This window comes from Bubalus kerabau, chromosome 1 (assembly GCF_029407905.1).
Source record: "Bubalus kerabau isolate K-KA32 ecotype Philippines breed swamp buffalo chromosome 1, PCC_UOA_SB_1v2, whole genome shotgun sequence".
NCBI classification, from domain to species: Eukaryota; Metazoa; Chordata; class Mammalia; order Artiodactyla; family Bovidae; genus Bubalus; species Bubalus kerabau.
In genome coordinates this window covers 127,638,357-127,657,365 of record NC_073624.1, presented here as the reverse complement: position 1 = coordinate 127,657,365, position 19,009 = coordinate 127,638,357, and the positions used below count along the sequence as shown (strand labels likewise).

Here is a 19,009-nt window from a genome sequence, read left to right as displayed (position 1 = left end):
AGAGCTTCTGAATTCCCTAGAGCTGACTCTGGGATCCTGGGAGAGGATCACAGTCTTTTCCTATAGCAATCGCTATAATACTCCCTGAAACAATTCTTGCCAGCACTTTGAACTCACTTGTCCCTTGGAGTGATAGTCAAAATATTTTAACAGGAATATAAATTATTACCAATCAATATAAACCTAGTATTTTAAATATATTCTTTTATTCCCTTACAATATTAAAATACATGTATTATAAAACCTGCTTCCCAAGTGATTTAACATACATCATAAACAATCCATCAAACCATCCTGATAATTCTTCAGTCATTTCTTGATTTTCAGATGTTGTTAGGGTGATCTTTCATTTGATTTGTCTTTCAGCTAAATGAGCCATGATTGATATTGGGAACATCATCAAACTTTTCCCATGACTTCTTCCACTAAAATGATGGTCACTCCGTGACTGGGATTCCTGCCCATGTGGGGCTTTACAGGCCTGCCTCCATGTCCGCTTCCATCTCTCCCTACCGGTCACCAAACCTCTGCTCCATTCTCATCATTCACTCTCTTTTAACCACTGGAGGATGAAGAGAGCAGAGGAGAAAAGAAAGGAAGCACATGATGTAACTTGGGTGTGTGTGTCCTTTGGTTGTCTGCTAGGACCCAGGGCCGAGTCCCCTTCCCAGACCCCTTCCTCTGTGTGAAACAGCTGCTCCCCTCTCCTCCAGGAGTGTGTCTCACACAAACCAAGGTTCCCTGAACTGACCTCACAACCTGTTACTGCAACCTGAGGAGACAGGCTTCTGCTACTGGGACCCTAGTCCATCAAATATTCCATTCTAATTCCTTCAGTTAAGACTCCATAGGTCTTTGGCTTTCTTCTGACTCTACGCTTACTTTGGACCATTTTATCCTTGTCTATAAATTCAACTATAGCTTATAACTGATGCCTCCATGGCTGTAACTGCACCCCGAGTCTCTAAACCCATTAGGAAACTGCTCGGGTGCCATATTAACTACATCCAAAACCCAATTTGTCTTCCATCTCTTAATAAATAACATCTGTGCTTAACCAGCTGGCCAAACCAGAAACCTAAAGGTTTTCCTAGTTTATTCCCTTTCCTTTGCACTTTTAAAAAAAGCCATATTCTAAGAACACACCCTTTCCTCTTCCTCCCCACTGCTAAGACAAAATGGAGACGTCCTAACTCCACACCAGGAATGACTGCCAGAGCCTCCTGACTCACCTCTCTGCCTCCAGCCTTCCTCCCAAATAAATATGATAAAATCATAAGGGAAAGCAGACTTGAAGTGAGGATATGTGAGGTCCAAAAGTCAAACCGGTCTCTTACTAGGTGTATAAACTAAGGGAAGTCTATTAAGTTGCTGCACTTCAATTTCCTCATTTGTAAAATACAAACATCTACCTACATTGTAGGTTTTATATAAAATAGTATGTCAGTGTCCGGTACAAGAGCCCTCTGTAACTACTGAATTAAACTGAAGTGGGAATTATTAAAATAAGAATGCTGGGCATTAACTTTTGTTAGAACAATATTTTGTTGTTGCTGTTACTGTTCAGTCTCTAAGTCGTGTCTGACTCTGTGACCTCATGGACTGCAGCCCGCCAGGCTCCTCTTTCCTCCACTGTCTCCCAGAGTTTGCTCAAATTCATGTCCACTGAGTCGATGATGCTATCTGACTATTCATCCTTTACCGTCCCCTCTCCCTTTTTCCTTCAATCTTTCTCAGTATCAGGGTCTTTTGGAGCTTCAGCTTCAGCAATGAGTGTTCAGGGTAGATTTCCTTTAGGATTGACTGGTTTGATCTTCTTGCTGACAATGGGACTCTAAGAGTCTTCTCCAGCACCACAGTTCAAAAGCATCAATTCTTTGGTGCTCAGCCTTCATGCTCCAGCTCTCATATCCATACATGACTAGCGGAAAAACCATTCCTTTGACTATACGGACCTCCATCCGCAAAGTGATGTCTCTGTTTTTTAATATGCTGTCTAGGTTTGTCATAGCTATCCTTCCAAGGAGCAAGCGTCTTTTAATTTCATGGCTGTAGTCGCCATCTGCAGTGATTCTGGAGCTCAAGAAAATAAAATCTGTCACTATTCCTACTTCTTCCCTATTTGCCATTAAGTGATGGGACTGGATACCATGATCTTAGTCTTTTGAATGTTGTTTTAAGCCAGCTTTTTCACTCTCTTCTTTCACCTTCATCAAGGGGCTCTTTACTTCCTCTTCACTCTCTGCCACCTTCTGTCATTAGGGTGGTTATCATCTGCATATCTGAGGTTGTTGATATTTCTGCTGGCAATCTTGATGCCAGCTTGCAATTCACCCAGACTGGCATTTCACACGATGCACTCTGTGCAAAGAAGTTAAATAAGCAGGGAGACAATATACAGCCTTAATGCACTCCTTTCCCTACACCAGTCAGTTGTTCCAGTTCGATTCTCACGGATGCTTCTTGACCCACATACAGGTTGCTCAATGGACAGGTAAGGTGGTCTGGTACTCTCATTTCTTAAAGAATTCTCCACAGTTTGTTGTGATCCACACAGTCAAAGGCTTTAGTTAATGAAGCAGATGTTTTTCTGGAGCTCCCTTTTTTCTCCATGATCCAACGCATGTTGGCAATTTGATCTCTGGTTCCTCTGCCTCTTCAAAAACTCAGCTGTACATCTGAAGTTCTTGGTTTATGAACTGTTGAAGTCTAGCTTGAAGGATTTTGAGCATAACCTTACTAGCATGTGAAATGACATTATAGTAGTTTTAACATTCCTTGGCATTGCCCTTCTTTAGGACTGGAATGAAAACTGACCTTTTCCATTCTGTGGCCACTTCTGGGTTTTCCAAATTTGCTGATACCTTGAGTGCAGCACTTTATTTTTTTTTTTATTTTATTTTATAACTTTACAATATTGTATTGGTTTTGCCATATATCAACATGAATCTGCCACAGGTATACACGTGTTCCCCATCCTGAACCCTCCTCCCTCCTCCCTCCCCATACCATCCCTCTGGTCGTCCCAGTGCACCAGCCCCAAGCATCCAGTATCATGCATCGAACCTGGACTGGCAACTCGTTTCATATATATTATACATGTTTCAATGCCACTCTCCCAAATCATCCCACCCTCGCCCTCTCCCACAGAGTCCAAAAGACTGTTCTATACATCTGTGTCTCTTTTGCTGTCTCGTATACAGGGTTATTGTTACCATCTTTCTAAATTCCATATATATGCGTTAGTATACTGTATTGGTGTTTTTCTTTCGGGCTTACTTCACTCTGTATAATAGGCTCCAGTTTCATCCACCTCATTAGAACTGATTCAAATGTATTCCTTTTAATGGCTGAGTAATACTCCATTGTGTATATGTACCACAGCTTTCTTATCCGTTCATCTGCTGATGGACATCTAGGTTGCTTCCATGTCCTGGCTATTATAAACAGTGCTGCGATGAACATTGGGGTACACATGTCTCTTTCAATTCTGGTTTCCTCAGTGTGTATGCCCAGCAGTGAGATTGCTGGGTCATAAGGCAGTTCTATTTCCAGTTTTTTAAGGAATCTCCACACTGTTCTCCATAGTGGCTGTACTAGTTTGCATTCCCACCAACAGTGTAAGAGGGTTCCCTTTTCTCCACACCCTCTCCAGCATTTATTGCTTGTAGACTTTTGGATCGCAGCCATTCTGACTGGCGTGAAATGGTACCTCATAGTGGTTTTCATTTGCATTTCTCTGATAATGAGTGATGTTGAGCATCTTTTCATGTATTTGTTAGCCATCTGTATGTCTTCTTTGGAGAAATGTCTATTTAGTTCTTTGGCCCACTTTTTGATTGGGTTGTTTATTTTTCTGGAATTGAGCTGTAGGAGTTGCTTGTATATTTTTGAGATTAGTTGTCAGTTGCTTCATTTGCTATTATTTTCTCCCATTCTGAAGGCTGTCTTTTCACCTTGCTTATAGTTTCCTTTGTTGTGCAGAAGCCTTTAAGTTTAATTAGGTCCCATTTGTTTATTTTTGCTTTTATTTCCAATATTCTGGGAGGTGGGTCATAGAGGATCCTGCTGTGATGTATGTTGGAGAGTGTTTTGCCTATGTTCTCCTCTAGGAGTTTTATAGTTTCTGGTCTTTACATTTAGATCTTTAATCTATTTTGAGTTTATTTTGAGTATGGTGTGCAGCACTTTAACAGCATCATCTTTTAGGATTTAAATAGTTCAGCTAGAATTCCATCACCTCCACTAGATTTGCTCATAGTAATGCTTCCTAGAGCTCACTTGCCTTCACTCCATGATGTCCCAGCTGTAGATGAGTGACCACACATTAGGGTCATTAAGACTTTTTTTGTACAGTTCTGTGTATTCTTGCCGTCTCTTCTTATCTCTTATGCTTTTGTTAGATCCTTACTGTTTCTATCCTTTATCATGCCCATCCTTGCATGAAATATTCCCTTGTTATCTCCAATTTTCTTGAAGAGATCTCTAGTCTTTTCCATTCTATTGTTTTCTTCTATTTCTATGCATTGTTCATTTAAGAAGGCCTTGTTAGGAAGGGGGGTTCAGGAGGGGGAACATGTGTACACCTGTGGCAGATTCATGTTGATGTATGGCAAAACCAATACAATATTGTAAGTAATTTAAAAACTAAAATAAAATTAAATTAAAAAAAGAAGGCCTTATCTCGCCATGCTATTCTCTGGACCTCCACATTCAGTTGGGTGTATTTCTTCCTTTTTCCCTTGCCTTTTGCTTCTCCTCCTTCCTCAGTTATGTGTAAAGCCTCCCCAGACTACCACTTTGCTTTCTCGCATTTCTGTGGCTTTGGGATGGTTTTGGTCGCTGCCTCCTGCACAGTGTTATGAACCTCCATCTGCGGTTTTTCAGGCACTCTTTGTTGACCAGATCTAATCCCTTGAATCTATTTGTCACCTCCACTGTATAGTCATGAGGGAGTTCATCTAAGTCATTCCTGAATGGTCCAGGGATTTTTCCTACTTTCTTTGATTTAAGCCTGAGTTTTGCAATATGGAGCTCATGATCTGAGCCACAGTCAGCTCCAAGTCTTGCTTTTCCTGACTATATAAGACAATATTTAAAACTTCCTTAAACAAAGCAATGGTTTTCAGGGTTTTTTTGTCTTCTCTACAATGTATTAGCTCATAGTTTAGAGGCCATTATTCTTTCAAAATGTTACCCTAGCTCAACGTGCACTATCATATTAAGAAGTAATAATAAATTACTTTAAGGGACACTATTGTTGGAATAAGGACCTCTCTGACTTGGTGCATGTATGTTCAAACTGAGTAGGAAGTTGTCTCATCCATGCTTCCTACTTAGCATTCCCACCCCAAGCCTTACCAACTGACAGATGTCAAGAGTAACTTGATGAAATAGGATTTCAGAAAAGCAGTAAGAATGTTCAGAGATGAAAAGAGAAACTGGGTGAAAAGACCTGCCTACACTTGGACAGTCTAAGTAGTGTGCATCCAACATTTACCTTAAAAGAATGGTCACAAACAGTCTCTGTGACCCAGAAAATGCCTATGAGAGATTTTCTCATGGTCACAGGATTCACCACGGAAGTTTGTAGTATGATATAAACAATTAATTGCAATCAAAGCAGTCACAAGAAATGTACCCTGAATCATCTCACATTTTAATGCAAATTTAAACTACATATTTTATCTATGTAATTAAAACATTTTATTAAAATTTATTAATATTTTACTAAAATATTTTATCTATGTAAAACAAAAGGAAGTGAGAGTCTTTAACCAGATATAGGATCTAAGATCATCAAATAAAAGCTGCTGGCTTTGCAGAAAACAATTACAGTGTAAAGTACCAAATACTAACTAGCAAAGTGAGTTAGTATATAAAGTTTATCAGGGTAGATAAACAAGTCAGATGCCAATTCCAATACCATCTCTAAGCTCATTTACAAAATGAGGTGGTAGCACAAGACGTCTTCCAACGTCTCTTTCAGTTTTAAAATTATTTTCACATTAGGCAAATGAATGCTTTCAAACCAAATTAAAATACATGAAAAAAAAAACCATAAATCCATCAACATGCATATGCCTGGATTTCCCACTAAACCAAATGGACATCAAATTATTGAATTAGGCAAAGAAAAATTAACTATCCATCAAACATATTTCATTATCTTTGGCACAGAGGGCATATTTCCCATTCTTCCTTGAAGTTAGGTGTGGACATGTAACTGGCCAATAAAATGTGGGCAGTAGTGATGGATGCCATTTCAAGAGCTGGCCCATAAAAACCTCAGGCATGACTCTGTACTCATCCTTTCCACAACCTGCCAGCTGTATGTTGATGTCCTGGCTCATCTTGGAAACCACATACTGGTAATATCAGAGCCCCAAGATCCTGGGTCTATGAATGACTAAGTAGGCAGAGCACACTCAAACCACCATTGCAAAGCCTGGACTTCAGATGAGAAAGAAATGATTCCTATTTTGTTAAGCCACCAAAATATCATAAGTTTATCCATTTGTTTCCTGTGAATGAATGGGAAGCTTCATTCCCATTAGTTCAGGTAAAGCACCTGAACTAACATCTCTGCATACAAAGTCTCACAAACAGAAAAATTCAATGTTTAGCTGTATCTTTTTCCCTTCACTAAATTCTTCCATTATTTATTCCAAAGGCTTGCAGATCTTCATGTCTTCATGTTCACTTTTTCACTAAACTGTCTCAATTGTGCTAATATACTGAAATGATATCACATTTTTCTGTACTGATATGCGCTTTAGAATGTCTGTAAAGATTAATATTGATCCTGTTTTTGTATTATATCTAAGCAACAGCCCCTGGAAACATGTTTCCTTTTGGAAGCAACAAAAAACAGTCAAACAAAAATCTGCAAAAGCAAATCATTAGATAAAAGATTTGGCTGAACAACAAGAACAAAAAAGCCCTTTTAAAATACTTTTGCTCTTCATTCTGTCAACATTTATCAAACAGCTATTAAGTGTCTGGGATACACCAGTTAACAATTAACAAGAAATTTTTTGTAAAGACTTACAGAGTCCACATTCTAGTAGAGGAAGAGAAACAATAAAGAAACATAATAAATAAGGAGATTAGAGAGTATGTCAAAGTTGTTAAGTGCTATGGGGGGGGGGGAGAGCAACACAAGAGTTATAATGTGTCCTGGTTTATTTAAGAAAAACCTTCATATTTGGGCAAAGAGAAATTTAAGCAATATAAAGCTTTTAGTTGCGGTAAGGTTCTCAAGCTCAACAGGTAAATTGAATCCACACAATAAGCAAGCAGTGGTACCACTTACTAGCTTATGACCTTGAACAAGTTGCTTAACTCTTGTAAGTCTCAATTTCCCCACTTATGAAGTGGTAAAAATATTTATGACTCAGGGATACTGCAAAGGTCACATAAACATAAATATTTAATATATAAAGAACAACAGTTTTAAAAAATATCTGTAGCTGGCCCAAAACACTCACTCACTCATTCACATTCTTGGATAAGAGAATTGAAATATTAGTTAGTGTCTGAACTTAAATTTTCTGCACTAGGATGTCTCAAAATTAAATGACAATTTTTAATATTATCACAATGATATAAATTAAACCAAAAAAAATATTTTTTTCTTTGAGATGGAGGGCATTTCCCCCAACTGTTAATTTTTCAACAAGAGGGAAAAAAAAAAAATATGACAGGGCACCAAAAAGTTTTAAGTGATTTATTTCAAGTAACTAATTATTTGTCATTTGTTTAACAATCCCTTGGGACAATCTGTAATGTACTCTGATAAGAAATGCGTAGAAAACAGACCTAACTTTTTGTTGTTGTTCAATTATTAGTAGGATACTCAATGTTTGAGCTCACACAAGTATCCCTCAGGGAAATGCTCTGCGTGCCATTAGCACTATTCTTAATGAGGAAAAGCACGGAACTCCTTTAGTTCAATGCCAGAATTGTTTTATCTTCAAGTCAAAAGAACAACTATTTGGAGTAACACCAAAACAAGCATTTAACAATTACAAGCAGCAAGCTATTCATAAGCATCACATTGTTACTGCTACTCTAATTATAAATAAACTTATTTTATCAAGTAAAATATCTATGAGCAAATTTTTAAGTCCCAGACACTTCTTTTGACTGTTTTATTCCTTAACTTCAAGGAAATAAATCTTTATTGCATCAATTTAAAGAACCTCATTTTATTTTAAAGACTTCCTAAAGAAAAGTGAGATACAGAGAAGCCTTAAATATTTAATTCATGAGTAGGTAATCTCAAAACGTACAAATCATAAACAAAGGTCTTAAATGGAATATGTACTTAGTCACTCAGTCGTGTCTGACTCTTTGTGACCCCATGAACTGTAGCCCACCAGGCTCCTCTATCCACGGGATTCTCCAGGAAAGAATACTGGAGTAGGTTGCCATGCCCTCCTCCAGGGGATCTTCCCAATCCAGAGACTGAACCCAGGTCTCCCACATTGTGGGCAGCTACTAGGGAAGCCCTAAATGAAATATAGTGCTTATAAGCACTAATCCTCATAAAATTCATAATCCTATGACTATGATTTAATAATTCATAATCCTCAGTGATACTGAAGTGGGACTATCGGAAGAAAGATTCCTCCTATCTTACTAATGCCCTAACTAAACTTCTTCCAAGAATTAGTGCTTCCTTCCTGATTTAAGAAACACTCTACTGATTCAATGAAATGTCCACTTTGCCTTTTTCCCCCATTCCTCGGTTTTATTCTAAAAGCCAAGCATGACTTCTTAAGTAACATTCTGCGTGTCACTATCCATATGGTCCTTGCTCTTATTTAAAGCCTTTCCTTATACTTTACTTATTGATCAGTGAAGGACCTACTGGGCCAAATGAAGCAAATCAACATCTCTAGATTAATTATGCCTCTCTGAACTTCACATAAATGGAATTATACAGTTAGATACTCTTTTGTGTCTGCTTATTTTGTCCAACAGAATGAGAAATTCGTATTTGATGCTGCACACCTTTAACCGTTTCTAATGCTACATAGTACTGCATTGGACAACTACACCACAATGTACCCATTGGCCTGTTGATCTTTTACTTTCAGGATATTATGATTATAGCTGTTCTGAGGTCTCCTGCACATGTTTTCTGGTGATATAATCCTATTTTTCTCAGGTACATACCCAGAAGTAATCATACGGTAGACGCAGGTTTTTGGCTAGATGCTGCCAAGCTGTTTGTTTAAATGGTTTGGTCAGTATTTACAGTTTAGTTATGCTGGTGACTGAATGGTACCTCATTTGGTTTCACTTTACACTACTCTAGTGAACAATGATGCTGAGCACTTTTTCGTGAATATTCATAGTCATCTGAATATTCACATTCTGAGGCCCCTATTCAACTTTTTTTGTCCATTTTTAAAATTGACTTCTTATTGATTTGTAGGAATTCTCCACAGTCTATATGAGTTCTCTATCTAAAGTATGTATTTAAACGTCATCTCTCAGACTTCAATTTGCCTTTTTGCTTCCTTAATGATGTCTTTTGATAAAGAGAATTTCTTAATTTTAACAAAATTCAATTGATCCAATTTTCCTTTAGCAGTTAATACTTTCTTCTGTCATTTAAAAAATAAATCTTTCCTACTACAAGGTCATAAAGACATTCTCCTATGTTTTCTTCTAGAGGCTTGCTTAACTTTCACTTCACCTTTCTTCCTATCATTACCTCTGATCTTCTCTCCCAATCCTTCCAAATTTGTCATATGCAAGGATGTGCGGCCTGACAATATAAACGGAATTCATAAAGCCTTTTAAATTATGTGTGCTATTAATTTAAAAATCAAATAAATCCCTGATAGTAAATAATAAATTATGAGGATGGAAATATATCTCCTTTCAGAAGATACCATAATGACTCTTCATAAAACTATTTTATCACTTTAGCTTATAATAACGTATCTTCAACTTTAACTCATGTATGCAGGCACTTTCTCTTACTAATATTAAGACATTTCAACAACCACAGGTTGACATTTCTGAAAAACAGTGCTGAAACGATAAATATTCAGACTAAAACTGAACATATATTGAACAGATACCAAATGAACTCATTTCTTACTACTGAACTGACCTGAGCTCAATGGAATCAGCTCTTTGATAGAAAGCAACTTCCATTTACTTCTGTAAATATGAATCAAACTTTGACTTTGTCTTTCTTCAAATTTTAGGGTATGCCTGAATTATACAGTTCTCTCTCCTATCAGTGAACTCACAACAAGAAAAGGGTGAGGAGGATCAGATCAAGTACTTTAAACATTTGTGCAACTGATTTATAAATAGTGATAATCACCAAGATCCAATACTCCATGAAACTTTTTAAATGAATATATAAAACCCAGAGTCGGGCACGACTGAGCGACTTCACTTTCACTTTTCACTTTCATGCATTGGAGAAGGAAATGGCAACCCACTCCAGTATTCTTGCCTGGAGAATCCCAGGGACAGAGGAGCCTAGTGGGCTGCCCTCTATGGGGTCGCACAGAGTCGGACACGACTGAGGCGACTTAGCAGCAGCAGCAGCAGCAGTATTATCCTAGAATTCCCAATACGGAGTCACACTATGAGATGTTTTGGTCCATCTGGCTAAGTGATACATCCTCTATTTATGAAACTACTGTGACTGAAACTTAAGAGCCACAAGTGAAATATACTCAGTGGGGAATGAGATACACCCTGTCTGAATACACTCTACTCATTCAAGAATACAGTTTCTCTATTAAGAGTGTCTCCTCAATTACTTTATCAAAATCTATAAATAATCATCACTACACAGGAAAATAAAGCCAAGTAAGAAATTATATTACTACTCGGAAGTCCCAATTTTTTAAAGCCAATAGTATTTCACTAAGTGTTAATTATAATTCATGCAATGCATACATAAATCATTGAACATACTATTTTCTTTTAAACGTTACCACTAAAGTAAACCTAGACTCACCTGTAGTAATGGCTCTGTGGAATTGATGCATGTCTTCTACTGAGAGCTCTTGGGCTACCTGCAGTATCTTTTGTCTGACACCATCCAATTTAACTTCTGATTCAGTCAATATTTCTTCCATATCAGGAGCACTACAATCAAGATATTGGGAACTTTTAAAATATCAGTCAGATGTTTTGATAGTGAAAAACTGAAATAAAATACATATCAACTAATGCACAGCTAAATAAATATCCTATGTATCTTGAAACTTCTAACTCAAAAGTACAACTATAATTTATTAAAAATAGGTTAAAAAATGGAAAATGCTTTACCGTAATATTCAGTGTAAAGAAGTATAAGAAGCTGTATTTATAACATAACCATAACTACAAGAGAAATTATGTTCATAAAAATGATATATGGATGAATGGATAAAGAAGTTGTGGTACATATATACAGTGGAATATTACTTAGCCATAAGAAGGAATGAAATTAGGTTGTCTGCAGTGATGTGGATGGACCTAGAGTCTGTCATACAGAGTGAAGTAAGTCAGAAAGAGAAAAATAAATATTGTATATTAATGCATATATATGGAATCTAGAAAAGTGGTACTGATGAACCTATCTGCAGGGCAGGAATAGAGATGCAGATGTAGAGAACAGATTGTGGACACTGCAGAGGAAGGAGACAGTGGGACAAATTAGGAGAGTAGCATTAACATATATACACTCAGTTCAGATCAGTTGCTCAGTCATGTCCAACTCTTTGGGACCACACAGACTACAGCATTCCAGGCTTCCCTGTCCATCACCAACTCCCGGAGCTTGCTGAAACTCATGCCCATTGAGTTGGTGATGCTAACCATCTCATCCTGTCATCCCATTCTCCTCCTGCCTTCGATCTTTCCCAGCATCAGAGTCTTTTCCAATGAGTCCATTCTTCGCATCAAGTGGCCAAAGTATTGGAGCTTCAGCTTCAGCATCAGTCCTTCCAATGAATATTCAGGACTGATTTCCTTCCATGTGTAAAAGAGATAACTAATGGGAAGCTACTGTATAGCACAGGGAGCTCAGCTTGGTGCTCTGTGATGACCTAGACAGGTGGGTTGGGGTTGGGTGGGAGTGAGGCTCAAGAGCAAGGGGATATATGTAAACTCACAGCTGATTCACACTATTGTACAGCAGAAACTAACACAACATTGTAAAGCAGTTATCCTCAGCAACAACAAGACATCTAGAGAGGTCTACTTTTAGTCAGATGGCACATGAACAGGATTTGTCATCCCACCATAAACAACTAAAGAGAAACAAACATATAAAAAATAAACAAATAAAAAGGTTTTCAGACATTGTGAAATAAGCAGCATAGGACAACATGAGAGATGAGTGAAAAAAAGGACATGTGCCCTATGACTGTTCCATCTGACTGCCTGCAGAGTTTCCAAGTGACAGTGTAGGCATGAGAAACTTAGGTGACCCTGGGAGTCTCCCGCAGTGGAGGTGGAGGAGATGGGAGTTCACAGTGGTCAAGATGCCTAAAACTTGCAAGGCAAAGAAACAAAGGAGAACACACATGCAGAGAGTTTCAGAGCTCTACAGAAGGGGACTACTCATGTCTTCAGTTGAATTATGATTAGTGTGAACTTGTGAAGCTGAAAAAAGGCCCACTCTAAGTGAACACACAAAATAATCTCAAGAGCCCATACAAGACCAGAAATAGTTGATTCATCACTGGCACACTGACACTACAAAACATATTAAAGGAAGTTCTTTAGGCAAAAGAAAAATGATGCCAGATGAAAACATAGTCCTATTAATAAAGGAATAAGGGACACCAGAAATGGTAAATATATGGAAAAAGATAACTTTAATTTAAAAAATCATACTGTTTAAAAATAATAATGTATTATGGGGATTAGTACTTTTATTTAAAGAATATTATTTTTAAATTTTAAGTAAAAATGCTGCTGCTAAGTCACTTCAGTCGTGTCTGACTCTGTGTGACCCCATAGACGGCAGCCCACCAGGCTCCCTTGTCCCTGGGATTCTCCAGGCAAAAACACTGGAGTGGGTTGCCATTTCCTTTTCCAATGCATGAAAGTGAAAAGTGAAAGTGAAGTCGCTCAGTCGTGTCCAACTCTTAGCGACCCCACGGACTGCAGCCTACCAGGTTCCTCTGTCCATGGGGTTTTCCAGGCAAGAGTACTGGAGTGGGGTGCCACTGCCTTCTCCAAAAAATAATAATCCCCAAAATAATTATTATTTTTTACTTAAACAATATGATTTTTTCATTAAAAAGTTTCTTTTTCCAGATATTTACCATTTCTGGTATACTATGGGGATTATAGGCTAAGTCAGGTGGCACTGTAGTAATGAATCTGCCTGCCAATGCAGAAGTGCAGGTTCCACCCCTGGGTTGGGAAAATCCCTCTGAGTAAGAAACGACAACCAGCTCCAGTATTCTTGCTTGGAAAATTCCATGCACAGAGGGCTACAGTCCATATGGCCACAAAGAGTCAGACATGACTGAGTATAAACCCATAGGGATTATAAATAAGATAGAAGTAGCTGTATTTCAGAAGTAGTACAAAGGCCAACCAAGCTTGTAAAAGTGAAATGGAAAAGAAAGAACAGAATTATATAGGGTTCATATATTACAGGCAAAGTGATATGCAAGCCATCCTTACTCTACACAGTATCATGTTAATTGAAATCTGTGCATAGCAACACTGTGACCTCAATTTACAAAGTAACTATTACCACAGAACCATGCAAAGGAAAGACATGATTTTCGGAAATGCACAAGTTCAAGTTAACATGGTATTGTACAAAGTAAGGACAGCAGGCTGTGACAAGTCATATATTATAAACCATAAAACAACCACTACAAAAACGAAAAAAGGTACAACTAATAAGCCAACAAATAAGATAAAAAATGGAATTATAAAAAATACTCAATCCAAAATAAGGCAAAAAAAAAAAAAAAAGGAAAATGGATCACAGGTTGAATTCCAACCATGTCAATAATCACATTAAATGTAAATGGTCTAAACACCTCTGTAAAAGGGAGAGATTAGATAAAATTGATAAATGGATTAAAAAGCAAGAAAGGTAAGAAAGCCTTTTTAAATATATACAGCGTTAAAGTGTTAGCCACTCAGTCATGCCTGATTCTGTGACCCCACGGACTGAAGCCACAAGGCTCTTCTGTCCATGGAATTCTCCAGGCAAGAATACTGGAGTGGGTTGCCATTCCCTTCTCCAAGGGACCTTCCTGACCTTGGGATCGAACCCAGTCTCCAGCATTGCAGGCAGATTCTTTAGTGTCTGAATCACCAGGGAAGTCCAGACATAAATAGATTAAAAATAAAAGGATGAATAAAGATATACCCCGTTAACACTAATCAAAAGAAAATGAGAGTAGTTATTAATAACAAAGCAGATTTCAAAACAAAGAATATTTCCAGGGATATAATCATGATAATAATGGGTCAATTCATCAAGTCAAGTCAACAGAACAATCCTAAATGTCATTTAATACATCAAATGAAAGAACTTAAATACATCAAGCAAAAACTGATAGAACTGCAAAAAGAAATAGACAAATTCACAGTTAGTCAAGAGATTTCAATATCTCTCAATAATTGACAGAACAAGTACATGTTAATAAAAATCAGAAACGTCTTGGATGATTGAACAATATCATCAACCAACTTGACTTAGCTGACACAATAGAACACTACACCCAACAGCAGCAGAGTACATATACTTTTCAAGTGTACAAGGTCCAGAGAGACCATATTCTCGGTCAAAATCAAGTTTCAGTAAATTTAAAAGAATTCAAATCATAAAAAACATGCTTGGAAAATTCCCAAGTATTTGGAAACAAAACAACATCTAAACAACCCAAGATGAAATCAAAGATTAAAATGAAAATTAGAAAGTATGTTGAACTGAATGAAAATGAAAAACAACTTATCAAAATTTGTGGAATGTGGCTAAAATGTACTTAGAGATGTAAAAGGGAAACGGACAGCACTGTATTAGAGAAGAAGAAAGGATCTCAGTTTCTTCTTTGATCCCAGCTTCCACCTTAAGAAATGCTTCAGAAAAGGAGCAAATGAATCCAAAGTACACACAAAGAAGGAAATAGTAGAAATCAGTATGTCAGAAAACCATACAGAATATCAATGAAATCAACAGTAGTCCTTTAAGATCAATAAAATTGATAAACCTCTAGCCAGAGAGATCAGGAAAAAGAGAGGATACAAATTACCAACTTCAGGAATGAGAGAGAATATTACAACAGATTCTACAGAAAGAAAAGAACATTATGAAACAAAATGGAAAATGTTTTTTTAAAAGATCAAAATACCAAAGCTCACTGGTAAAGAGATATCTTCTTCTACTACTACTACTACTACTACTACTAAGTCGCTCCAGTCGTGTCTGACTCTGTGCGACCCCAAGGACTGCAGCCTACCAGGCTTCTCCGTCCATGGGATTCTCCAGGCAAGAACACTGGAGTGGGTTGCCATTTCCTTCTCCAATGCATGAAAGTGGAATCTACCTTTATCTATTTATTTTAGCCTTTATCTATTAAAGAAAATGAAAGTATAGTTAAAATATGAAAAGCGCTCATTAAAAGTAGTTATCTTTATGTACTCTGTCTGATTTCTTTCATGAAGTGTTTTACTTTCTCTAGTTTATAATTTTTCTGAAGTTTACTATTAGTTTACTAATCAAAAAACGTTATGGACAATATGGAAACAATTCGGATAAAAAAGTATAACATATGAAATCTGCTTACTGATAATGGCTGTCAGTGTATTTCATTCACTGACTTCTTTCACTCAGTACCTTAACTTCTCTGTCATTTTTAATATTTCTAAAGATTCTTATTTTCTAAGTTTACTATAATGAATATTTATTATTTTTTGGTAGACAACCATAAGATGACGTTACACAGTAATATGGTTTTCTCCAAAATATGAAATTCTCCTGTTACAGTTCTACTATTTCTTTAAACTGCTGAATATTGACAATTGTTTTAGAACTGAAAATTCTATTGAAAAAAGTGTTCATAATTCACCAGATCAGTGTTGCTTTTTTTCATAATACAAGCTCAAGTGTGTATAAGCTACCTGAAAACTGGTTCAAAAAACAAGCAAAAAACTAATTTTAGAACCAAGTATAAAAAAGAAAAGGTTAATAGTGCCACATTCCACTAATCTACATATGGCAAATTGTTTCCACTTAATGGAAGAAAAATTAAAGTATTTCAGAGTTACCTTAAAAGCTGTGTGTATAGAACAGTCTTATGGACTCTGTGGGAGAGGGAGAGGGTGGGAAGATTTGGGAGAATGGCATTGAAACATGTAAATATCATGTATGAAATGAGTTGCCAGTCCAGGTTCGATGCACGATACTGGATGCTTGGGGCTGGTGCACTGGGATGACCCAGAGGGATGGAATGGGGAGGGAGGAGGGAGGAGGGTTCAGGATGGGGAACACTTGTATACCTGTGGCGGATTCATTTTGATATTTGGCAAATCTAATACAGTTATGTAAAGTTTAAAAATAAAATAAAATTAAAAAAAAAAAAAAAATAATGAATAAACTCAATAGTAGACCACCTTAAAAAAAAAAAAAAAAGCTGTGTGTGAATAGAATACTTCAGTACTACTTTAATAATAATAAAAAGCTCATAAATTACACTTGGACTTGCTTAAATACTTTGTCAGACACACAGTGGGGAGCCAATCCTTGCTAGCCTTCTAGAGGCATTTGGAATTGGCAATGTAACAAAAATCTCTCTTTGTGAGCTACAGGATGGATGATTTCTACCTCAATGAAGAACAGAAAAGCAAAGAAAGCTAGTCAAATGAAATACAAAAACAAAGATGAGAAAATGGAGATACCCAGCTGCATTCATAAAATATTCCACTTCCCTCCTCTTAATCTAGGCTAGTTTAAGTTCGCTTCTTTTATTTGCAACAAAGAAATCTATCAAATATACAGAGCTCCCTAGAAAAACAGTAAAGTCCTACAGAAAGAATGTCACAGAGCTGAAGGTGGGGGAACTTGCTAAGAATTTAAGCCTCCCTGGTGGCTTAGACGGTAAAGAATCTGCCTGCAATGCAGGAGACCGGGGTTCGATCCCTGAGTTGGAAAGATCCCCTGGAAGAGGACACGGCAACCCACTCCAGTATTCTTGCCTGGGGAGCCTGGTGGGTTACAGTCCATGAGGTCGCAAAGAGCCAAACAGGACTGAGCAATTAATACTTTCACCTAGAAAAACAATCAAGTCATAGTTTAAGAATATCACAGAGCTGAAGGTGGAAGAACTTCAGAATTCCCCCAAAGAATTAAACAGTCAACACTACCACACGCTGCAAAAATTAAATAAGAAAACAGTAGAAGAGTATATACTAGATTTATCAATATGAGTGAACAAAGGCAATTTCAATTTCAGTTCGGTGAGGCAGAAAGCCCAATGTCCAATGAACTGAAAAATGAATGGGAAGATAAGCAGAATGCAATGTTTACCTAATACTAAAATTTTTGCACATATCATCCAAGAAAAGCTTTAATGTTAATAGGCTCTAATAAACCATTAAAGTTTAAATATGTTCATAAACAATAGTTCTATCTCTGTGAATGATCTTAACAAGGCAAATCCTTAGCTGTTCTGAAAATAAGAAAAATTTCCTATTTTTTAAAAAATGTTTATTCTTAAAATAAAATCCACCTGCTACTAACATCCTCTTGATCCTGGTGTTCAAAAAAAGTCAGCTAGGTACCGCCCACTGACTTCCTGATAAATATAAAATACATATCAACCTGTATCCAACTGTAACAAATTTAAAGATATTTACTTACCTTGTAATTCTATGGAGGAGAAAAATCGTCCTTTTGCTTTCAACAGTTATATCTCGACTAAGTTTCACAAGTCTCTCGTATTTGTCATGTCTTGCATCAAGTTCCTGTTGAAATGCTAAAAACACATTATTATGACCATAAGCATGCTTGTTCTACATTTGAAAGTATAATGAAACAATATTGTCAGTATATAGGAGAAATCAACTTATTTACTTTTAAAATACTTGGAAATCAAAAACTCTACTACTAACCAAGATATTCTTTCTTTACATACAGGTATGCCTTAACTAGATTTTACCACTCAGAGCCTCACAATGAGATGTATATATAGTGTAACAAATTATCTGTTCTAATAAAGAGATTGTTATCACAAAATTACCACATATAACTACTTACAAAAAATACTTTCAACTACTTCACTATGTAGTTATTTTTAATTACCTTACCATGCACAATGTAAATATCCACAAAAAATTAACCAGGATTTTCAAATTATGCTTTAAACCTTAATAACATCAACTTCTGAATTCTCAAGCCCTAGCTGTTGAAATACCCATAAAGCACTTACTTAATAATCACTTTATTTTAGAAGAATTATCATTCCAAAGAACTAGCAAGTTGTCTGGCAGTCCACAGACATACTTTGAACCTGAATACAAAAGTGTATTCAGAACTTGAATGAACTATTAACCAAATTAGCAGCTGACAAAGGCCTAAATACATCTGGTCGTTTATTACTGAGATAATAGTTAGGCTAGGATTTTGCCTAATATTTGAAGACAATCAAATGCATTCACATTTTGACTATATTAATGACCACTGTGAATTAGATACTATGAATAAAAAGTTAAATAAGGCAGTTTCTATCCTCAAGCTCAGTCCAGTATGAGACAGATGGAAAGAAAACTGAATGTGATCATGCTATAATAAATATATAGAAAAGGTTCAGTAAAGCAGGAATTATGTCTTTCTTGTTCACTATCAACATATGCGAAAACACAGTATTAGTAGTGTTCAGTCATTCAGTCCTGACTCTTTGAGACCCCATGGACTGCAGCCCCACAGGATCTTCTGTCTATGGGATTTTACAGGAAAGAACACCTGAGAGGGTTGCCATTTCCTACTCCAGGGAATCTTCCCGACCCA

The 19,009-nt window shown here is 36.8% G+C and overlaps 1 protein-coding gene across 6 annotated transcripts in view; it reads right to left on the bottom strand.

The window, feature by feature from the left end:
- Positions 1–19,009, bottom strand: part of TSNAX (translin associated factor X) — a 37,353-nt gene that overhangs the window by 15,566 nt on the left and 2,778 nt on the right. For 5 of the 6 annotated variants that reach the window (XR_008717064.1, XM_055588211.1, XM_055588240.1 and 2 more), the window contains exons 3-4: positions 17,864–17,978; positions 11,000–11,130 (exon numbers count right to left, since the gene is read on the bottom strand). Coding sequence is in view for 5 of the 6 variants with exons in the window: in XM_055588211.1 (XP_055444186.1) it covers positions 11,000–11,130; positions 17,864–17,978 (246 nt within the window). In the remaining variant the exon portion in view is untranslated. Of the gene's footprint in view, positions 1–37; positions 563–10,999; positions 11,131–17,863; positions 17,979–19,009 lie in introns of those variants that run through there. The other variant, XM_055588228.1, reaches the window with a different exon arrangement.